Raw genomic sequence first — 22,466 nt, forward strand, 5'->3', positions numbered from 1 at the left:
AATATTACTAAGATGTTGAGTTTCACATCGTTCACTCTAGCAGGTACAGTCAAACCACAGATAATGTGGACGTTGGCCTTAGCGTTGTAGCATCTTAGCCCCATACCCCATAATAAACTCGAAATAGAGGAACTCACTGTGTTTGAGTTTTTTAGGCGAACAAGGACAAAGTAAAGTATTAAATTGTATAATTTTACGTAACTTTAACTTCCTAGTTGTATTCTTGTGGCGACCAAACCATACCGCTGTTCCCCAAACAAACGAGTTATGGATTTTAACACCTGATCTTTCTAGATAATATGCGTATACCTAGATGATAATGTATCACATGGGGCTACTTCTACGCATTTAAATGCGTATCCCTTTTTCTACATATATCGAAAAAAAACTAATTATCTATGGAAATTCAAGTTTTCAAGTTCATGATTTTCGTCACTCAGGAAAACTCTATGGGTAAATTACTGTCTAAAGGTTTAAAGTTGCCTGAGCTTTGCTAGTTAGATCACCAAGCCGGTTTTCTAGTTACTGGTTCGATTTTTGGTGTCCTTAAAGGTGAAGATTGTTTACCGGAAATTCGGAAATACGACTCGTACACGAGCCCAAAAATTATTAACTGAACATTTTACATTCTAGTTTAAGACTTCTATTTAGGTTTCAGTGTCCACCCTTACTGCTACGAAAAAAATCGTCGGAGTTTTGATGTTTGGCAACTGTGAATTCTTCACCACATATAAACAGATGATAACTTTATTTCAGCCATCTAATACCGATCGAGTATCAAAAGTTAGATACACAGAGTTTCATTCAGTTAATCGAGGCGCGACCTGTTCTTCGTACGTAAAGGGCGACTCGCCTGTACCGTCCGTTTTCCCTGAATTACGTTCACGGTGTTCGCCCCCCGAACCGGAAAATATCTGTATTAGCCGTTAAAAAAGCTTACATTACGTATACCGTTAAAAACGCTTACATTAGGTATAAAGGTCACACCACACAAAGGCGTTCTTATCTATGTAGAATGTTTCACTATTTCATCTTCGATTTTGCTTGAATTTGCTAGCTGTTATAGTTCGACATACATTATGTCCCGCGCACAGTTTTGTTCGAAAGCAGACGACGATACGTTAGCCGACATGACTACCCACACGAGGTTAGTCCCTAGCGAACGGTTTTTTACATCATCCACATTATATAAACTGAATTTGTCGATAAATTAACACAGAAACTCATCGCACTAACCAGATATATAACGATCCACACAAATCTGACACGGTTATCTATATTACTGCTTCATACAAAGCCAAGGTTAAAAGGTTACAAACGCATTCCTAATTGCTAACTTGCTTGCCCCTATACCTCCACAGTATCCTGGTCTACTTTTAAGATTATCAGTTATCTAACATTATCATTTATAATATTTTTTGTATAAAACCAACACCGATAATGAAAACAGTTAACTTCGACTCTCCGCATGAGGTTTATTCTCATAAAATTTTCTCATACATCCTAACCCTTTCTGTTGTATGGTTTTATGGTACCTGGGTGCTAGATGGCATTCACACACCATGCACAAACTTCCTTTCTTTTCATTATATATGTATATCAACTGGTAGCGTTTAAATCTTCCGTTCTCCTATTGATGATTCGCTGCAGCTGGCCAGCAATAGACAGGTTTTCTTTTGAATAGTGTGGCATCTTTAGAGAGGAACGAGTTCATCATTCCTGTGCTTATTTTTTGTTTTTTTCTCTTAGTTATTGGTTGTCTCACTGGTGCTGTTGCAGTACTCGTTGCTTCCTTTTTTATTTCTTACTTGCTGTAATAATTGATGATGACGAAGGTCAAACTTTAAAACCTAAAACGCGAACAGGAGCAGGAAGGCCATCATGAGACAGAACAGTCCCATTGCCTCAGATAGGGCAAAGCCGAGAATGGCATAGGCGAAAAGCTGCTGCTTAAGCGACGGGTTCCTGGCATAGCCTATAATGAGCGAACCGAATACGGAACCGATACCAGCTCCTGAGCCAGCTACTCCGACAGTCGCAGCTCCGGCACCGATGAATTTAGCTGCCGAGTCGATATCCCGCGACACGATCGAAGTGTGCAAGGGCCGAATGGGAGCCAGCGTTCCGAAAACTGAGGACATCGGGGCAATCGTGATCTGCTTGCGCTGCTGTTGAACTATTGTGCTTTGCGATGACGCCAGAATCTGAGCGGCCGGTAATGAACGATTGGCCACATTCCTGCACACCACAGGGGTGACAATCTTGCTTGCAAGAAACATGGTTATTGGTGCTGAGAAGTTCCGCGGTCGCCGAGACAAGACTACACTGAGGCACAGAAGCACACAATGGGCACACGATCACCACCCGGAGAGGTCTGCGTCCTGTGTGACACCAGAAGGACGACCGGCCAAAGGCACCGCAGGTCGGAGAGCATGGAAAGGGCGGAGCACAATGCCCGCTAGCCCTTTTAAACTCAAACGCGCGTTTTTACCGGAATCGGGCTGCTATTTTTTTCGCAGAGCTATTTCTCGAGTAGACCAATCTTTGACAACAAAATTCAGTATCGACAATAGTCAATAAGCTGAAATCAACGAAAAGGCTTACGGTTCTTTCCGATTTCCCAAGGGTCGGCAGAGGGCGCCATGCCGCACCTCTGCGCGAAGCGTCATTTCAAGATGGCGACCTCCATGAATAGCGTGTTGAAGAAGTTTTTTCATGTTTATCGACCACTATTCAATACAAATGAGGCGTTTATTACAAAGATGAAACGAGCCACTTACGTAAGACTCTATCCAACAATGCTGGTGCAACCGGACGGATCCACGTTCACAATAAGGTACCCCATTTTTTCGTAGATTTCTACCACTCTCAAAGTCGTCATTGTAACGTGTCCGGAGTACGAGGATTGACCCAAGATAAAATTCGAAAGCACTGGCGATGTTGATCTTCAGCTATGCGAAGGACACCGACCAAAACAAGCAGTGGCCTCAGCAGAAACAGTTATTTTAAATATGAAGATTTGCATTTGATTCCATTCAATGAACATTTGAAGACAATGTATACATATAGCGGCTAAAAATTTGAAAACAGCTGTTGAACGGTTTTGCGAGACACTTTCATTTCTCAGTAGATAATTTAGTAGGGCTGTAGTGGTAAATACAAGACTAAGAAAATTAGTTAATGTCCATTGTCACCTCAAAAATGTTTTGAAACTCACCAGTCTATATTACCGTAACTACAATGATTTATGCAATATATTTATAAAATAACTTGCTATCAACTTTTTTTGATTTAGCTGTATAGTCAGTGTCACGAACAAGAGTTTATAGCTCTAAATAACAATGTCTATTTTGTAGCCAATATATTTAACCTAGTGGTCAATTCGTGCAATGCAGAAGATTAGAATTAACTACCCATACATAATAACGCGGTAAACACTTAGATTTTCAATAATAGAATATAATAGTAATACATTAACTTTACCAGGTGCTGTTGAATCGCTCCTGTTTTCGAAAGCTTTCGTACCGGCTCATTTAACTACCGGTGCATCAGACATTTCTTGCAGAGAGACGATTGTGCACAAGATACTGTATTCTGTGGCTTATTGCAGCACCAGTTAGATTTTTCCGAATTATGACATAAATGTAATTGGTCTATTATTAATATTTAATCTATAACTACGCTTGTTAATTGTGAAATCGTGTACATTAACAAATAAGATTACAAATCGAATGATGAAGTAATTTCCTTTTTCATCCATTTGTTACATAGTTTTATTTAGTTCTAACTAAACGTTACAAAGTAAATTGGTTTTGCTGCTTATATGTAGAACGTCAGTGTTGCTTAATTCTGTTAAAAATATGTAGTGCAGCCAACGATTTCAGATAGTCTATGTGAAATGTGTGGTTCGAATTATAAAATATTTAAACTACATTGAACCAAGGCTACAAACCAGTAGGCATATTTTTTCCAAAAGCATACCGGCAACGTGTCTCGTTGGAAAAAACATGCATCTGTGTGCTGTTTGACAAATTTTCAAAAGTTTCTTTCTGTAAGGCCTATGATAAGTGTGTGTTGGCTAATAAAATCTACTGTAGTAATGTCTCGTAATGCGTGGTGTTACATTTTAAACAATATGCAAAATAAGGAAGTTGTTTCAAAAGAAACGCTCGAACATTCGTATACTGAACTTGGCCAAGTAGGTACCAAATTAACTATAGATGTATAGTAATTATACATGCTTCTCAAGTATATAACTGAATACCTGCAAAAGGTTTTATCGAAAGGAGTTAACACAAAGTTCGTTGCTGGACGAATTCTCACGGTTTTTCAAAATCCCAATGCTTTTATTTGTAGGATTAAAATACCGAGGCTGTAATCTATCTCCGAGTATCAGGAGGCAAATCGAGATAACTAATAACGCCCCCGAACCGAATAGAGATAAATTTTAAAATAAGTGTGCTTAAAGAAAGATGCAACACTGAGAAACGAGAATATATTTTAGTTGAAAGATGACGTAGAGAGTCAAAGACAAAGTTCTCAATAGGTATATAATTCCCATTTTTCAGCCAACAGCAAGTTGGTAAGGTTGACACATGAAAAAAGTGGAATCTGTCTATCTATATAATTTTTTGAAACTGCCTTCAGGTATCATGAACCCCGCCAGATTGTGCAGATGCCCCTTCGATTCGACGAACTAAGCCCCGAGGAAAAGCAGATCGTATTATTGAAACGACGGCCGAAAGAAATGATGGAAAAGAAAATAGTTTTCACGACGGATTTCGATTCTAAAAAGTATCGTAAATACGTCACGAACCGTAAACCGATAAACAACTGATCCCGAGAAGTGAAACATGTTTATTGTTCAATAAAGTGTTTTTTTAGTTATAATTATGTAATGATAAAGAACCGTATATTGCGGAAAAACGTTTAGCGTTTTAGTAAATGTGCACGAAATACAATATTGGAAAAAGCGATTTTTTATATTAAACGTTTCAAAATTTTATATTATATGTTTGTTAACGCAGTAAGAAATAGTATACGAAGTTGATTTTATGCCCGTTTTACTGATGATTTCAATATCGAAAATGCATGCACAAATTTACTAGAAAGCGGAAGCACATTGAGGAAATGAGTAAATAAATCACAAAGAAACAATTAAAAAATATCAAGCTACCAGGGAAATAATGACACTCTTTATTGTTTCGCTTTTCTAATTTTTGGTTTTTTGGAGCTTATCTGTTAAATCACTTTTAAGAGAAGACAGCTGTTCGATCAGTTCATATCTCTTAGTTTTAGTGTTTTTGCCGTACGCAAAACAAAGCATCAGGATTGTTTCCGCATCCTTTTGGCATCGACGTTGATTTGATGTATCAAATTCATGTAATTTTTTTAGCTCACATACCTCCCTTTAGGTCCAAGCTATTAGATTTGTAGAAGACGATAACAACGATCTTGTAAGGCAAGAAGCGCTTTTTAACAGTATATAACACGTGATAACCGTTTTGCAGACAACCTCATATTTGATTAACTTGCATATGTAATAGTTTTTTTTTTAATAAAACAAATGTGGACGCAATGTCAAATCTTATTTACCGTCCCGAGAAGAAAATACCGATTGTCACCTGGAAGTATAGTAATTTGCTGATTACCTCAAGGTGATCGTGGCATTCGCTGGCTCAGTCAACCCGGCTTGCTTAGAATTTCCAGTGGACCTAAGGACTCGTAATTAATAACAATACCTAAAGCCTATATAATTAATCAAGTAGCCATATCATCCTTATTGCAGCTCCTGATTAAATTCAGGTTTCTTCAGCAAGTGATTTTTTTTGATCTTGCGTTACTTATGGATATCGAAATAAAGTGTAGAAACAGCGAACCACGCCCGCATGCCTTTCTTTACTCCTTTAGCGAAAGCTGAGGGAAAGCTGAGCTTCTCCTATTAATCTCAATATTTTGTTTAGTACCAGTCGGTATAACTAAGTGCAATTTCCATAATCTAACTTAGTAGAACTTGGACATTAAAACTTCAGCCTGTATTTATATATCCTTACCTTCTTAAAAAACGCGGTTGTAGATTGTAAGTATAGCTTTTTTACCCGCTTGCAATGAGAACAAGCATCAAAGATCTCATTACGCTCGAACAATTAAAACATCTAGAAATGGGAAACAATAGCCAAACAAATAGCGAGTTAAATTCCTCGTACATAATGACAAAAACTGTTTTTAACTCATAAGATAGTGACATCTATTTACAGCTCGAAGTATATTGAATTACAAGAATGTTAAACGAAAAAAGAACTTCATATTCAGAATTTGTACCCTCTAAATTTAAGTACATGGATTATTTCGAAGAACAGCGTTTGTCATTAAAAAAGAGACAGAGGCTCAATTGGAGTTCGTTTTAAAAAAAAAGACGATCAGTCATCTTGCTTTTAAACCTTGTCAACATTGTGTTATAAATCTCGCCTGAAATAAGCAAAAAAAAACAATGTAGCTTGTATTAATGTTGATCTTGTTGATTAAATACAACTCCAGTACGACAAATCACTCAAATGCTACATAGGCCACTTGCATTTTCTAATTACAGACGTGTATGTTGATTGTGGACTAGTTTGATAGTTCGACAGCCTAAAATGTTTAATATGTTTACATTCCGATCTACAATTTTTTTTAAGCTTAATAGGTTACACATCTTACACTCAGTACTTCTAATAGCATCATACCCAGTTTGTTTTCTTTTTTGCTATAGGTTTTAAATATTTTTTAATTCTCAACTTTACAGCTTCGTTTGCTGGAAAAAGGATATTTACGGTGAGATTGAAATACACTGATATAAATGTACCTTTATGCCGACGGCATAATGTAGCCGAAATAGCTCAGTTGGGAGAGCGTTAGACTGAAGATCTAAAGGTCCCTGGTTCAATCCCGGGTTTCGGCACAAGTTTTTGCTTCAGATATTCTCCATGAATAATGATAGAAATTACCGACATCAGTAAATGCAACGTTTCACTACTACAAGGGACAAAATTGCATCATTACACATACTAAATAAATCTAAATTGAACGTTTAGTATATCCTATGTTGTCGATAATCTAGGTATTAAGATATCATTCTTGACGCATTATGTGCTATATCCTATGTTGTCGATAATCTAGGTATTCAAATATCATTCTTACGCATTCATATATACGCATTGTAACCACGTAATTTCCGTATTTTTTTACCTACGTAACTTGCCTAATTTTTTACCTTAAACGATATACCAAAGTTAGGCGAAGGTGCCACATATATACAGCAGATTAGAAAGTTGTTATACCTACCATCCTGCCTTGCCTGTTACTAGCTGAAGTGCTATTGTACCTATGTCTCTAAATAGGAAGAACTTCTAAAACTCCGGAATTAGTGAAATGAAAAAACCATCACATTTTTTTCAAACACTAGGCGACGCTACCATCGGCCGCAGAGAAAAGCATTTATTTTTGTTTTTAAGCAACGAGAGCCGAGGCGGTCGAGCTTTGGTATCTCCAGGTGGGCGCCAATACGCGCTTGGTCTTGTAGTAACGAGCCAAACGATGGATACGTGATTCCACGAGAATAAGACGGAACTTCGAATCTTTATCCTTTCTGAACCGCTCCAAATGCTTGCGGATTGCCACAGCCTTTTTGATGAGGTGATACAGATCCTCGGGGAGATCCGGAGCGAGGCCCTTGCTCTGTAAGAAGAAAGTTTCAGAAAGCCATGCGAGAGTTCGAAAGATAGCATGTTTTCAAGACCAAATGTGCTCATCAAATCCTACTAGTTCACAAACAGTGTAATCCATTAATAAGTGGCGGACGACAAATCGTCGTTTGTCAATCTAATATTTAAGGAAGTGAATAAAATGGATTGGTTATACATGGCATTTGTTCTCACATAAACATGTAACATTAACTGTATCATTTCTCGACAAAATTAAAAAACAGAGCTTTTGTATTTGTTTTTCACTAAGCAGTAATGTTTGTCATGTTGTAACGATGATGTTACTGACACGTTCTGGCATCTACGGGCCCGTACTTAGTTCACTATATAGCCTACGTTGTAAAAAAAGTATTTACCTTCAAAATACGAAGGATTTTGTTGCCGGTGATCCATTTAACTTGGGCCACGCCGTGCGAGTCCCTCAGAATTACACCGATCTGCGATGGAGTCATACCCTTCTTGGCTAGCTTATAGATCTGCTCCTTCACATCATCAGCCGTGAGTTTCAGCCAGTTAGGAACTGATCGACAGTAAGGGATAGCACTCTGAGAGATACCTTTACCGGGAGCGTGCATACGACCCATCCTGAACTATTGGCTGTAAGACGACAGAAAAGTAAGCACATATAACACTCAATTAGATGGATACCTAATCTATATTCCTGCTATGCACCATTCGAAAAACTGGAGAGCGAGGAAACAATGTCAAATGAAAAATTACTGTAATAAAAGATGACGCTTTCTACGTTGAGTTGATCGATGCCGGTACTTGTTACACAGATAGTGCTTACTGAAAACTATGAACACAACATCGTACCGTCTTCTTCATAAGCATTTTTTACATTTAAATTTGTCACTGTTCTCTCACAAGTCGATTATTCACTCTGTAACACAAACATCGTAATCTTTTCCTAATGGTACTGAGAAGATGGATGGTTTGGATCGAACGTACGGTTCATGAACATGTGTCTCAAAAATTCGTCAGCTAGCTGGGAAAACCTTACAACGTTACATGTCTATTTTCGCACAAACAGGACAAAACCGATTATTTTAGGTACACTGATCATTCAATAACGGTGGCAGCACATATGCAACACGCTTTCACAGCAGGTAGTTGTCACTTTTGCTGAAAATCCGCAAAAATTACCTGATCAATTCACACGTGCAAGAATACCACAGAAAAAGGAATCCGAAACCACCCGCACGCTCCAAAAAAGCGTAGTGATTTATTTGGCGGGAAAGTTCAAATGGGTTTAAAGAAATCAGGAACGGGCGGGACCGTGAGATACAAAATCATAGAAGACGCCTCCATATGTAGTCGCATTAGTTTGTCAACAAAAGTTATCATAATGAATAGATCGCCCATAAATAGATTGCGCATGGTCATAAACGATATATACAGAATAACCCAAGTAAGTGGAATATGTTTACTCTGTTATCGAAGCTAACAAATCCTAATTTTTTAGTTTGGTCAATAAAAAATACTGGCTTTCTACTTCTATACGATAGTGTCTGGTGTGAAATAAATAAGGTTATTTTCGTCACAATTGATATTAAACAAATAATAATAATAACTGCTAATTATGTGATGCGGGTAATCAGAAAGGAGGTCATATGATTATATTTCAAAGATGCAAAACCTGTGTTAACATAAACTTAGTATGTGAATTAGAAAGATTAGCAAATTCGTTGAAATTTTCCAACTATTTTGAGGTGAATTTTTTGGAAGATGGGCTTGGTGTTTTTTAATCCTTTTACACCTGAAGTCTCGTCCAGGTAGTTATCCAGTTTTTACAGAAAGAAGAACTTTTGAAGCTGATGTCTCGCTTAGTTTGCTTTAAAAATAGATCTTTAAGTTACTACCAGAAAAATCATAGCAGCACTTCACAACTGAGGTAATTATCCTGCTCTCTACATACTGCTAGTCAAGCACATTACATATAGAATTAAAATGCATGCAAATCAAGAAAGGCTTTTGTTTATCATAATTATTGCTCAACCATTATATACCGATGTCATAAGCTTGAATAGTAATTTCTGTTTATTTCACTCGATTTCATCTTTTCCTTTCTGCTAAAGCTCAGAACTAACATTAAAATTTAAAGCTCTGTGATACCAATCTAACACGGGTAAATAAATAGGATTGATTAACACTCAATTCTTCTGGAGATTAAAGCTGCCCGCGACGAAAACCTATGAAGAGTGTTTCGTCATTATCTTTGAAGCATTTCTGTCGTGCCCTGTGAATAACCTGTATTATATCAGAAAAATAATCCATATACATGTTCTAAATAAGTATAACATGTTTGCATATGAAAGCCACGCATAGAAAAAGAATAAATGCTCGCTTAGAAAGATATGATATGGAAAGTGTTTATGTACTGTGATATCGTTTCTGTTTTTCTACTGCAAATGTCAAGCCGATTTGTCTTTCAATTAAGTTATTACTAGTACTTATCTATAAGAAAATCTGTGTATATATACACACCGCGTTACAACTAGCAAATGTTTACCACTGTTTTATAGGTAAAATCAGACCTGCATGTTTTTCCCGTTTAGACAATAGAGTTTGAATTTATACTTTCTCAAATCAAATCAAATGCTATTCATTTACCTTTGCTGACAGTAGTCAAAGATTTGATATATACAGCTCAATAATACAATGTTTCAATATTAGACAGAATAAACAGAGCTATATAAAGTAGTGCCTCTTAGGTTCTACGAACTATGCTGTGTTTGGTTTAAAATCGATAGATTTACCAGAGGGAAACGAGCAGCACGGTGATTATCACAATTTTCCTGTGTCTGGAGCATCTGCGTGTATTGGCAGGCTCGTGGAAAGCCTTATTCCTACGGGGTCTATGATGGAATCCGTGCACGGCGAAGCGACTTAGGACATGCCTTTTTTTGCTAACTTGTCTTTTTTTGCTTATTGTTCGTTATCGCATCTGAAGCAAAGGATTTCCATCAATTTCCGCATATTTTTGCTCCCAGTCTCTAAGGTTCTCCTTGGAGACTTTCGCTGCTAGAAACTTAAAGCGACGACTCAGGAGCAAAGGCAACTTGATCGTTTATGCGGTCAACGCTGCCTTCCTGCATCTTTCGTGGAACTTCTGTTGTTTTCGGAGAAGAATAAATCCAAGTACGGATCCCGTTTGCTGTTGCCCTGTCTTACTTTTTAACCTTGATCCCCCTGTCTTTGTTAGGTTTACGGTTAGTCCCAAAGCTGTGAATGCTTTATGGAACCGAGCCAGAGCTTGTTGCATTTGAAACCTGTTTGACCCGTATACCACCAGGTTGTTGGCACACAAGATGATTTCGACTAATTTTCTCCGCTGTCGTATTTTGTCGGAGAGGCCCTTCAGCAAAATGAAGAATAAAAGCAAGCTTACATTGTTATTCTGAACCAGGCCAGCTGTCGCCGTGTGAGCGGCAAAAGTTTGACCTTTTCTAATGTAAAATCGCAACGAGAAGGTTAAGCATATTCACAACGATCCTAACCTTAGTCAGCGTAAGCTTAATCTCGTCCTTCAGTGCCAAATTGAAGACTGCCTTGAAGTTGTCGAGCATCGCGTGTAGCTGATTATATGGCGTGGCAAGTGATCTCTTGAGGTTGGCGATCACTATCCTGTACACCGTTTCTGTGGGCCGCTCTCTCCGGAACCTGTGCTGCGACGTTGGAATGGCGTGTACGCTCTGTAAGCAGCTGTCCAGTCTTTTCATTAACAAGGCGGAAAGCAGCTTATAGTAAACGCTTTTTTTTTTTAATAATATACGACATGGTAAAAACGCAGTTGAGGTCGCCCTTTTTTTTATAAGAGTCATTAACAAAACAGCGTCTCTTCACTGGATTAAGAGTGTACTAGTATGTATACATGTATTAAACAATATTATCTAGACCGGTGCCAGAACGACGGGGCATTTGAGTTCTTTGCAGGTCCTATCTGGACCCGTTCTGTAGGCTTCAAAGGCCTCGCGTTCGGTCCCGCATTGTGAAGTTTTCTTGAGGGATATCGCATTGTATTAAGACCCTCGTCTTCTAACGCTGGAGCGAAACAGGGTACAGCACGTGGTATCGTATCTCTTGAGGCAATCATATCCGAGAAGTGTTTATGAAGGCTGCGAAGGTAATCGCCATGCTGCCGTGGTGCGTTAGCCTTTGCTGTGCTTGACATTCCGCACCAGCAATGTACTGAGTTCCGAGCCGTTCAAGGTATTATTGCCCTTGTGATGCACACATCTTTCGACAGATCATGTTAAAAATATAGACTGATAGATAATGTTTGGGCTGTACTTCGGCCATAAGCCCGAAGGCCGTCTGGGTCTTTTGAGCAAATCTGCAAATATGGATAAACCACGGATTAAGGTTCTGGAAGAAACTGAAAAACGGAAAGAAGCTGAATATGGACTGTGCCGTTTACTTTTAACTACTAGCAAATGCTTGCTATTATTTAATAAGTAAAATTCAGCCGGTTTGTGGGTTCTTTCCAAAATAGTAGACCTTGAATGCACACTTTTTACAGAGACACCGATCTTCCTAATTCCCATATTGTTGATTGTACTCGGATAAAATTTGTCTTTAGTAAAACTTAATAAAGCTTTCGTTTAGAGCTATGCGGTAAATGGAAACGAGACGCATGCAAGCTAAATTTTTTCGATATATAATCAGCATGCTACATGTAAGCTTAAATTCAGCTTTAATAAATAAATATAAGTATTTTTAGTTAGTTACGGTAATATAAATACTAGCTCGTTGCGCCAATTATTGATTTCAGTTCAGGAGTTCCATGATCGTCATTATACCCTATCATTGAATAGTATCTTGGTCTACACAATTCATGGAATTTAAGTTCTATTATTTCTTTAGTCTCATTAGAGTAGAGCTAATTAATAGGGATATTTTTCATGACGAATTACTGATATTATTAGAAAAAGTACTGCAATTTTTTGAAAGAAAATCGTGTGGCCGGATTAGACTCAGGGAGACACTTTAAACGGATTAAGACGCTAAGTTGCTGCAATGAGTGCCGGTTTACAGGTTTCCTGCGAAAGCACAATGTTTGGCCTGCATTGGCAAAAAATGACATGACATCAGATCTGATTTTTACAATTTTCTACAATACGCAATTTTCTCTGTCGTTTTCCTTTCTCTCAAATAGCTGCTTAGCGGAGTAAGACGTACATAATGACAAAAAACAAGAGCCATATTGTTGTAAAAAAAAATTACTGATAGAGAGAAACAAGTAAAAATCAATCACGCTCGTATGTGGCCTACTGTTACGTATTGTTCTGATGAGGTTCTGAACTGAAATTTCATTATACGTTGAACCATTTCCTATGAAAAGCGAACGTTTCATCGAAGCATTAAGAAGAATTTAGAAACAGGTAAGCGTGATTGGTTAGGGGGAACAAGAGGAGGGGCGGGCAAATCAATCGGTAACATGTGATTATGATTTTAAAACTATAGCACATATATTGAAATAAAGTTAGGGGATAAATTCCGTGAATTCTAGCATCGTCTTACGCAAGGCCGTTTTTTTTCAATCTGTCTGTTTCAAATTCTAAATAAATGTCTTCTATTTTAAGTCCAGTATTGTGATTAACCATTGCTTCAGGATTCTGCCGTCCAGTTCGAAGTATTGTGTGTCTACGCCTAGTCTAGGTGATCCCGCCAAATGTCCATAAGTCTATTGGACAAACATGTTACAGCTATACAATTATTGGTACTTCCTCATCAACTCTGAGGGGCTCCACTCAGTCTGGGGCTTTGCGAATCTCTCCTTCATCTACGCTTATCAATGTCGTTTGTCGTGAATGCTTCCTTCGGTCTTAGTCGATCTATTATTGGTGAAACACTTGTACATTCTATACTGCGTTGTGTCTCGTACGTCTCAATGCCATCTCTATGCCGACGCTGTGGTTGTCTGTGGTCGAACACGTTGGTCGACAAATCAATTTTCGCTAAATGTGTGATAAAACTTTATAAATAATATACTCCCATTAACTGCGTGTCGTCGAATCCCTCATAGCATTTTAAATGAAACCTTATTCAAGACAGCCCTCAGTTACTCTATGTATTGTATAGCAAAGCTATTAGACTACAAACAGTGCTACTTACCGATTTGGAAAAAAACTAACGAAAATGTATGTATTTTTTTCCTTTATTTTGTTTAGCTATCCACCTAACTTGCATGAATTTTTGGCGGGCTACCGGCCCGCCGTTTGCAAGATGGCGCCTCGTGTGAAAATGTTGTTATGATAACGACTTCAAGCGGGTGTCAGTGCCAGCAGTCAGAGAGAAAGGACCCACTCGAGCCGGCTGATTGTAATAGACAGGGGCTGAACCGTGCATTAGAATAGACAGAGTGCGATAGGCAGTTAATAGTGCTCCGCAGTTATGCGTGGCGCAGGTGGGAGAAATTTCTACTGATCAAAGTCAAGTCTGCATGATGCTCCCTGTCGCTCCGTATCCCAATAACGTCGGTATCATTGGCTAAAAATGCGTGCGTTTGTTTTCTGTAAAGTTAGAAAAATGAAGACGAGTTTCGGTGTCTAAGTGTCTCTTCTGAGGATGTGAGTACAGTGGCCCGCCATTCATAGGGCGCTGATAGAGTATCGAACAGTGCCCTGGACCGACGGTATCGTTACTATTATTGTTGATATCATCGAAATCGATGTATCTCTCTCGCCATATCTGCACGGACGCTGCGTTTAAAGTCAGCTTGTTACCTGTAGTTTGCACTTGCCAGTCATTACGTGTGAACATAATCGATTGATTAACGTAGGCAATATAGGTGATTTGGTGCTTGATTAATGGACAGCAGTTCAAGCTGTGCGTTAACAAGAGAAGAGGTGACCCATTGTCACTTCGCATGTAGTGGTATATGGTAAAAGAACGTTTAGATAAGGTACTGTCTAATTAAAACAATACTGTTGTAATAGTCGACAAGGCTGCGAGATGTGGATATCTTCCTAGATTTTTTTGCTGGAACAGGATATATTTTTTCAACGCTATCTCAGCTTTTTTGATAGATATTTACGGCGCATGTAGCTATTTGAGTTTCACTTGTGTATGTTTATAACCAGTTGGCACGTACTAATAAAAGAGGCATAAATTGCATGACGAGGGCATCTCCTTTTTGCTCTAGACCGTAAACTAGGTGGAGTGACGACTTTTCGAGTGTCAACTGTCACTTAACTCGAAGCTCGATCGGACCATCCCAAACTGGTCGTCGACATTATGCTACAAGTGAATTGATTCTCTGAGAGATTTGGCCAGTAACGTAAAGAAAGGTGCTAAGACAATATTACACTAAGGCCAATCAGAACTTTTTCGGAATTTGCTAATACGCGGCAATGTTCATATTTACCTTTGGTTCAGCATTTGAATTCTGCAAACCACTGAATTGCGTAAGACATCAAATGATATCTCATTCATCCTAAAATTACTCTGTCTGTAATTAGCTAATTTCCTCTTGGCAAATCACACGTGTATGATCTCTTGCTTCCTCAGTAATGAGAAATAAGCCTACTATTTGCATCATGTTTGTTGATGGCATCTTACAGTTTTACCCTTGCGTATACTGCTCATTGTACTATTATAATAGATCGTATGTGCTTGATGAGCGATCCTCTGGGCGAGAACTTTGTTATGTAACGTTGAATTAAGCAAAAATATACATGGATGTTCGCGCGCCATTGGCAGTTCATCTACTTTCGCACTTTTTTTATGTCGAGGCAGAGCAGCAAATGGCGGGATAGGCAACGGTACAGAAGATAACTTTGTTTTTATTTCGACCTGATCCATAAAGAATTGTGTTATTGTACCTTAACAATTATTATATATTTTCGACCGAGATCATAAAAAAAAAGAAGCTTCTTGTATCTTCCTTGATCATCGACAGTTAACCTCAACTCTTTTTCTGCCGAGTACTGGTACAGCTTATCAGCCATTTTAAGGGGCTTACTTTACTTATTGTTGTTATTTTATGTTTATATAGTATTGCCCATCCAATTGAGTCTGTCTGTATGGTTGATCTTCTGTTCCTCAGAAAAAGAATCTGGACTACACATAAGTTAAGGTTGAGTTAGGTAATAAATTAGTGTCATCTTATTTGACGGCTGCGTTGTTTTTTTGTTGGCTATTAGAGCGGGCTCGAAACATCGTTGTGGTAACAATTCATGGGATTTCGTTTTGTTAGCAATCGTGCGGTTACTACTCTCATCGATGCTGTTCGGCTCTGTTGCAGTCGTCGGTTTGACGCGGCTGCTGGTGCGCTGCGTTTTTCTCCTCTGCTTGTTCTTCACGCTTTTTTAGATTTTTTTTCTCCTCTGCGCGTTTGGGTTTGCCGATGGGTGGATGGACCGACAGATCAACAAACAGATGGACAAGACGAACGGAGCTGTGCTTGTAGAAAAGTTGCCATGCTAGCGAGCTTGCTAGGCACTATGCTAGGAAGCAACACCAGTCTTTAATTGGAAGTGACCCGCAACGGTGGCAATAGTTGTGATCGCATTAGTTCTTGTATCTCGATTCGGTTTGGAAAAATGTCGCCGCCATTGTGGACTGTACTCCGACAGTCCGTTCGTATTTGCGTCCGCTAGTAACCGCTATTCTCCTCCAATAAGGGTCATCAGCACCATCACCAGCGAGTAACGGCCATTACGATTCTCGCTCTGCCTTTATCATACCGAACTCGTCTACGTGAGCGTACATGATTAGCTATCTGACTAGTAGCTGCTTGTCTGTCTGTATATTCCCCATGGATATGATGATATCGATGATGCAAATGTCTCGATGGGCGGATGGTTGCGTTTGAGTGAGTGTGTGCTTGTGTTTCTTATTTACGTGTGCAGATGCTGGCAATGGGTACCGTAGCAACGGCCGTGCATAAGGGCGCGCATGTCTAACGTGTGATAACAACTTCAGCTGGTCCAAGTATGTATTTACGACCCGTAGCGCATTACTGCTAGTATTTTAGAAATAACTAGTGCTTATGATTTACAAGAGGTAACAATGAGACTGAGGTCGAAAGCAGGGAATGTAAAGATATATTATGAAAGCGAGAGAGGCACATAACTTACCACTCATCCACCCACCGAGACACATAGATGCGTGTAGAGAGGCGGGGGAGGGGGGCGACAGCGGCGCCGTGCACACACACAAGGGACGTTATGACGGCCACGACCATGATGCTTCTTCAACTCGTTCAGAGAGACGAAGCGGTCAGTTTGGATGCAGGATCGCGGCCATCCTAAAACATAGCTGGGAACGAGATGTATGTATATAGACACTAATCTCATATATTTGTTGGGCCGAAAGGGGGCGCTCATAGAAGGCATCGGCAGTCCATGTTGTTTGTGTATGTGTGTGTGTGAGTTGTTTTTCTCCTGTTTATTATTATGGTAGATGCTGTTATTGTTGGCGCTGTTGGTGGTAGTGTTGTGTAAAAAGCTAATTAGTTTTGATTTATAGAACATTGGTATTAATCTTATCAAATCTATTATTATCATCAACGCTAATGCAGAGGCTTTCCAAGCATAAGACAGGTGACCTGTACAGCAGAATATACGTAAATAGCGCAATGGGATGGTGGCGTGATTCGAGTAAACTTCAGATGATTGTATGTAAAAAAACACTGACCACAACTATACTGTTCATTGCGTAATGAATTATGAAAGAAAATAGACGGTAACAATATATTTCGAGACATTTTACTCCGTTCATTTAGTATTTTATGCGCGCAAGTCAACGGAGGAGATTTCGTAGCTTATTAATTACCTCGAAGGAAAGTTTAGCGTTATTAGAGCTAGTTAAAATGATTATTAGCAATTTATATTTGAACAATGAAACTGATATGTGTAGGTCGGTGCCATTGAAATCTGCTATTAAATATTTGTATAATTATGAGAATATTAAAAAACAAATATTAAGTTGAACCTGGCACCTGGATACGGACGGCATGCACAACCTCAATTGGGCAGGTTGATAAATGCCGCGAAGTTGTTTAAATTTATTATATTGTAAATAAAGCAATAGCTGCTTGGCGTCGTGTTTAAGGTTGTTTACCTCATCAAGGCGTTAAAAATATAATAACAATAACTCGTCGAAATAACAATAGCTTTGACTTAATAAGCTTATTTGCTCCATTGATGGTAAGTTACGTTATGTCTAAATTAGTCGGTTAACATAAATACTGTACATTGCACTATGAGTTGTGGTACGAGATCAGGCATAGGCTATATTGACTACTAACTGTATGTACTTCTGTAATTAAGTACTCTTAATAGCCCTGGAACACATTTTACACTAAAATTGTTTAAAACGTACTGTATAAACATATTATAAAAGGTACTGTAGAAGTGAATGGTTAGCAAAACTTATTTCTCAAGTCGACGTTCAGAAATTCGTAGACAATATTTAATATGCATTACTCTTTTTTTTATTAGATTTTTTTTATTAGAACTGATATTAATAATATTTAATGGGGCATCAGCCCGAAATATGAACCATGGCTTTAAGATATTTTCTCATATATTAATCTGATTCATTTATTCAACGATTTGTTGTGAACGATTTGACATTTTCAAGCAAAGCCCCTATCTAAAGATACGCATACTCGTGTATATGCAAAGTAGTACTGCAGCAGCAACTGTCACCTATTCAGCATTAAAGCTGCTTTCAATTAATTTTCTCTCGATACTAGGCTGTAATATTCTATTGTTTAAGCTCTGTTTTGTGTTGTGTAGTATATGGCGTTATGAATCGTCGTACGATTCTGGATACCATTAGTGTAGTCCAACAGGTTCGACTGTTCCTTGCAGCTCCGTGCGTACATCACTAAATCTAATGAATGCAATGAGCTATGGAACAGGAAGATTTCGTTTACCGTTGAAAAACGTTCAAATACTCTAGGACATAAATACGTCCACCATTTGTTCAGTGTCACGGAACGCTTTTTCCGAATTTTCAAGAGTAAAAATATAATATTCCAAGTAAAAAAATAATATGCTGTGTTCGTTACAAGCTCATGGGGCTTCATAGTGCAATATTTCACCATACTGTGTCCCTATTTATTGGGATTTCCCTTAAAAAGGATTTCCAGTTTCCCTTAAAAAGGAGTCTTCAGTTTTTGATGGCCGTATCTTTTAGCCGAAAGCAATAATTTATTCAATATTCTTGCGACTTTCAGAGCTAAGCAAAATAAGCTCTCCTGTTTTCGTACCTCAGGCTTTGGCTACGGAAGTCGAAAAGCTTTTCAATCGTTTATTGCTATGTACCCTTGAAGATTGACTTTCCTTATCAAATGGTTGCTGTCAAGGTAAAACTTTAGGCACAGTGTTTTTTTGGGATGGAAAAGACGCCTCAATTACAATTTCGATTTGGTTATTAAATGGTTTGTTTAGTCAATATCTAGTTTGTTGAAGTGTTGTTTACTGTTTTGAAAGCGTGCGACTGTGAATATTAGTCCATATAATAATAATCAGTTACGGCATTACTGATAAACTGTCATTTTAGTTTCAAAAGTACGACGAACCATATCCCCACTGTAGCTCACGTGTAAAATGCAAAAGCTAATTGTGACGATAAAACTCGTTATAACACTCACTTAAGTTAGTAAATATATTTCCTGAAAAGGATAATACATAGTGACAGTTTTACAGCTGTTCAATCGAATTTTATGCAAAATAGCTACAAATAAATATCCTTATCAAAAATTCCCTATCTTCTTTTACTAGACCAAATACTTTTTTATGATTACAGCGAGCGAAGAATGGTAGATTTGTTATATGTTGAATATTCTCTAACGGCTGTTTTCAGTGACTATACGGATAGAATTCTAATTCGAAGTGACCTGTGATTGCCTTTATCCAGTACCAATCGCTGGTTTTGCTGCCTGACGATGACTCGCGTGCTGGAAGGATTTCGTCATAGTGCTCAAGCGTTTCTTGGCTAAAGGACGCCGAACTGCTATGAAATCAAATTAGTCTTTGGGGTTTAGAAAGGAAGGTTACGTACCCCACAAAAAATTATTCTGTAGAGTCAATGGCAAATGCAATTATGACAAATGCCTTCTATCTACTGCTCGTGTGATGTGAGTGTGAGCTGAACATGTCAGTCCGATTGGCGGACTATTTCGTAGTGGTCGGTTTCGACCACTGCAAAGAGCGCTCCGGGAGTAGTCAAGGTATTGTCGAGCAGAGATATCCTATTATCGACTGGAAAGATGTGCCCTTCATTCGAGGTTAGTCTGCAGAAGGAACAAATATGACAAGTAACATATAAAAGTATCCTCAAACAATTTCACGTATTACGTTATGGTTATTAAGAAATGCTATGCGTATTGTTAAGTACAACATAATGATAAATGAAGTAAGTATTAGGTTAAAACGATACATACTGGTGAACATAGATAAAAATCCAATCATCGAGGATATGTATCACGAGGACCTTCTTCCCATCGGTGTACACATGATAGGGAAAGTAACGCTAACATGAACAAGCTAGTTTTCTTCAAATGACGGTCGGATAAATGGAAGTAAATTGAAATTTCCTTCGATGTTGAAAGCTCTTTCAGGAATCATTTCAATGTGAAGTCTATACTTGTCAGTTGCCCAAGCAGTATTGCGCTTACTGTTAGCGGAAGAAATCCCTAGTTGGGCTAAATTTCAAAAGTCGTGAAAGCTACGTACCCTTAATGGGCCACATTAGAACATTCGCTGCAAATGTCGTTATCCAAAAACGCGAAGTTTACTTTTACACACGCCTCAGTTGACCGGTGGAATTGGATTAGCCCCCGAAGAGATTAGCCCTTGGTATAAACACTCGAAGTTAACTCCAAGTACACGTTATGAAGGCATCGATATAGTGCAAGGTGCTCTAATACAATATAAAGCATTTACATGTCTTGTTGCAAATTATTCTAACAGGACACGGATACTGAAAAGTTATCATAATGAGCCCCCGTATAACTTTATTTAGGCGCATAAACGCAAACGGTGTTCTTATATTATTTGCAGGCATCGAAACGTTCTGCCAGCCACAAGGCTGGTCACTGGCAACCCAACCACTTAAGCCATCGTTTTTCGTTGCGGTACTAACTGACATTACGGGGGCGCGGCATAATGCGGCAATATTTGCTTTCACGGAACCAGTTGCTTTGGAGAAGCAGCATGAACGGCATTCTCTGACATACGCGCCTCGATGTCTGGTCTTGGTTGCGAGACACGCTCACATCAACATACTTAGGTGTCCAACAAATAAATATACATAGTCAATATTAATGATCATTCGTGACTTAACCAAAAACTAATGTGGGAAGCACTGTTTATAAGAAACAATAAAATTCGAGGATAAACATAAATTACATAAGCAGACGCAAGTGGCTGTGTTTTTGCTTAGAATATAGTACTATATATGACTAGCTTGTAACAGCTTGTAACTCTTTGGAAACATAGATTTACCTTTTATTCCATTTTAGCATTAGACGTTAACGTGCACTTTGCTGCTCCTATAGGCAATGTTTGGGTTTAATATACACGGCGCACGTGGACCGGCTTCAAGCTCCCTTAGAGACCTTGGTGGGAAACGTCCTCGGGGCTGTTACAGTACCCCCACCAGGCTCCCCACCGTTACGCTTTTCACTCGGAGCTGGCGATTTGCAGGTATTACCAAATTTTCCAGAAGTACTATTGTGAGTTGCTTTTAAACTCAAATCATAAATGTGCGGGCAGTATACCGTAGCAAGGAGTCTGTAGTTTGGAAGAATTGGTTCAATTGTTGTGCTTTGGTTACTTTATAATGTATTTACTTTCTCTATATACCTGTTTATTTGCACTTAAATGTTATACCTGAGAATCACTATTTGATTGTTGTTGTTGTTCTCTTTCAGTAATAAATAACTAATTTTTGCACGGATCTAAGTACTACAGTTAGTGTTCATCGGTAATACATTAATGTCTTATATATGTATTCGTTTTATAGGTTATTGAACCCAGAAAGTTTGCTGCAGTTCCCGTCACCGGAACGAGTGTCTACTCATTGTTTTCACAGCTTTCGGCACACAATGTGGTATGGGAGCGGAATGAAAATCACAGTGGCATCTCTGTTAACATCTCCAAAAGCTTTTCATTGTTAAAGGCGAATTATTGTTGGCTCTTAGCAAAATGGGAAAATTGTTTTGACTACTTGGATTAATTGGGCTCGTTAATTTGGTAATAAGGGCCAAATATTCCGTAATTCTGCTGAATGTACGCTTTAATCATCTTCATCGCTTACAGGTTCAACTATTGTGTGCAGCGATGTCTGAATTCAAAATAGTTCTTTTCTCCCAAAGCCATTTGCGCCTACAACAGTCCTGTCATGCGATCATCTCATTGATGTATCCGTTTCAATATACACATGTGTATATCCCTCTTCTACCATCAGCGCTAATCGAAGTTCTCAATACACCGACGCCGTTCATCATGGGCTGTCACGCTTCATTACGAGACGAAATCTACGATATCTACGACGTGATGATGGTTGATCTCGACAGGTACGTTTTACATGTACAGCTATGGTAACTTACGTAAAAATGCCGTTGGACATACAACACGAAAATACTGAAAGCATACACTAACGAATATGACACGAATATTTATTAGATGAAGTGTGTAATTCTAGGACCAAAATGGACACTTTTCAATTAGAAAACCATCGCTTTCACTGATCAAAATCTCCAGC

At 38.6% G+C, this 22,466-nt stretch overlaps 5 protein-coding genes and 1 non-coding gene across 23 annotated transcripts in view; 3 read left to right on the forward strand and 3 right to left on the reverse strand.

Annotated features, from left to right (window-relative positions):
* Positions 1-1,455: 1,455 nt before the first annotated feature.
* On the reverse strand, positions 1,456-2,407 carry ATPsynC (ATP synthase, subunit C). The gene has a single exon (XM_022807414.2). The coding sequence runs from the start codon at positions 2,277-2,279 to the stop codon at positions 1,851-1,853; it is 429 nt and encodes a 142-aa protein (XP_022663149.1). The 5' UTR covers positions 2,280-2,407; the 3' UTR covers positions 1,456-1,850.
* Positions 2,408-2,627: 220 nt separating this feature from the next.
* On the forward strand, positions 2,628-5,187 carry mRpL55 (mitochondrial ribosomal protein L55). The gene is made up of 2 exons (XM_086991486.1): positions 2,628-2,836; positions 4,648-5,187. Exons 1-2 carry the CDS (start codon positions 2,643-2,645, stop codon positions 4,835-4,837), a joined length of 384 nt encoding a protein of 127 aa, XP_086847612.1. The 5' UTR covers positions 2,628-2,642; the 3' UTR covers positions 4,838-5,187.
* A 1,680-nt stretch (positions 5,188-6,867) lies between these two features.
* Positions 6,868-6,940, forward strand: TRNAF-GAA (transfer RNA phenylalanine (anticodon GAA)). Its single transcript has one exon. It is a non-coding gene; the product is annotated as a tRNA-Phe (tRNA).
* Positions 6,941-7,451: 511 nt separating this feature from the next.
* On the reverse strand, positions 7,452-9,003 carry RpS13 (ribosomal protein S13). 4 transcript variants are annotated; one of them, XM_022808127.2, is made up of 3 exons: positions 8,889-9,003; positions 8,099-8,339; positions 7,452-7,716 (listed from the first exon to the last, which is right to left on the reverse strand). In XM_022808127.2, the coding sequence occupies exons 2-3, from the start codon at positions 8,324-8,326 to the stop codon at positions 7,489-7,491; spliced, it is 456 nt and encodes a 151-aa protein (XP_022663862.1). In that variant the 5' UTR covers positions 8,327-8,339; positions 8,889-9,003; the 3' UTR covers positions 7,452-7,488. The 4 variants fall into 4 exon arrangements, with proteins under 4 accessions (XP_022663862.1, XP_022663861.1, XP_086847609.1 ...); XM_022808126.2 differs by lacking the exon at positions 8,889-9,003 and adding an exon at positions 8,694-8,879; XM_086991483.1 differs by lacking the exon at positions 8,889-9,003 and adding an exon at positions 8,559-8,690.
* Positions 9,004-9,013: 10 nt separating this feature from the next.
* The window catches only part of Sbf (SET domain binding factor), a 28,755-nt gene continuing 15,302 nt past the window's right edge, over positions 9,014-22,466 (forward strand). For 2 of the 14 annotated variants that reach the window (XM_086991463.1, XM_022808107.2), the window contains exons 1-7: positions 9,014-9,153; positions 13,916-14,314; positions 19,563-19,986; positions 20,762-20,990; positions 21,259-21,406; positions 21,726-21,812; positions 22,022-22,278. In XM_086991463.1, coding sequence (XP_086847589.1) covers positions 19,854-19,986; positions 20,762-20,990; positions 21,259-21,406; positions 21,726-21,812; positions 22,022-22,278 — 854 coding nt within the window. In that variant the 5' untranslated portion in view covers positions 9,014-9,153; positions 13,916-14,314; positions 19,563-19,853. The other 12 variants (XM_086991466.1, XM_086991474.1, XM_086991468.1 and 9 more) reach the window with 12 other exon arrangements.
* Positions 9,760-16,960, reverse strand: LOC147755623 (uncharacterized). Of its 2 annotated transcripts, XM_086991479.1 has the most exons (3): positions 16,826-16,940; positions 11,243-11,447; positions 9,760-11,100 (listed from the first exon to the last, which is right to left on the reverse strand). In XM_086991479.1, the coding sequence occupies exons 1-3, from the start codon at positions 16,930-16,932 to the stop codon at positions 10,813-10,815; spliced, it is 600 nt and encodes a 199-aa protein (XP_086847605.1). In that variant the 5' UTR covers positions 16,933-16,940; the 3' UTR covers positions 9,760-10,812. The 2 variants fall into 2 exon arrangements, 1 of the variants encoding a protein (XP_086847605.1); XR_015329323.1 differs by lacking the exons at positions 9,760-11,100; positions 11,243-11,447 and adding an exon at positions 11,458-12,078 and having other exon boundaries at positions 16,826-16,960.

The sequence above is a fragment of the Varroa destructor genome, unplaced genomic scaffold (assembly GCF_002443255.2).
Source record: "Varroa destructor unplaced genomic scaffold, Vdes_3.0 BEIS01000005.1, whole genome shotgun sequence".
NCBI lineage: Eukaryota > Metazoa > Arthropoda > Arachnida > Mesostigmata > Varroidae > Varroa > Varroa destructor.

What these genes read in the sequence shown, in the direction of transcription:
- ATPsynC (XM_022807414.2), bottom strand. Translation starts at nt 2,279, where the DNA reads ATGTTTCTTGCAAGCAAGATTGTCACCCCTGTGGTGTGCAGGAATGTG.
- mRpL55 (XM_086991486.1), top strand. Translation starts at nt 2,643, where the DNA reads ATGCCGCACCTCTGCGCGAAGCGTCATTTCAAGATGGCGACCTCCATG. An exon ending in GGATCCACGTTCACAATAAG is followed by an intron (nt 2,837 to 4,647) that starts GTACCCCATTTT and finishes AACTGCCTTCAG; the next exon opens with GTATCATGAACCCCGCCAGA.
- RpS13 (XM_022808127.2), bottom strand. Translation starts at nt 8,326, where the DNA reads ATGGGTCGTATGCACGCTCCCGGTAAAGGTATCTCTCAGAGTGCTATC. An exon ending in AAATCCTTCGTATTTTGAAG is followed by an intron (nt 7,717 to 8,098) that starts GTAAATACTTTT and finishes TTCTTCTTACAG; the next exon opens with AGCAAGGGCCTCGCTCCGGA.
- LOC147755623 (XM_086991479.1), bottom strand. Translation starts at nt 16,932, where the DNA reads ATGGTCGTGGCCGTCATAACGTCCCTTGTGTGTGTGCACGGCGCCGCT. An exon ending in TCTCGGTGGGTGGATGAGTG is followed by an intron (nt 11,448 to 16,825) that starts GTAAGTTATGTG and finishes AAGACTGGACAG; the next exon opens with CTGCTTACAGAGCGTACACG. An exon ending in TTAAGCTTACGCTGACTAAG is followed by an intron (nt 11,101 to 11,242) that starts GTTAGGATCGTT and finishes ATTTTGCTGAAG; the next exon opens with GGCCTCTCCGACAAAATACG.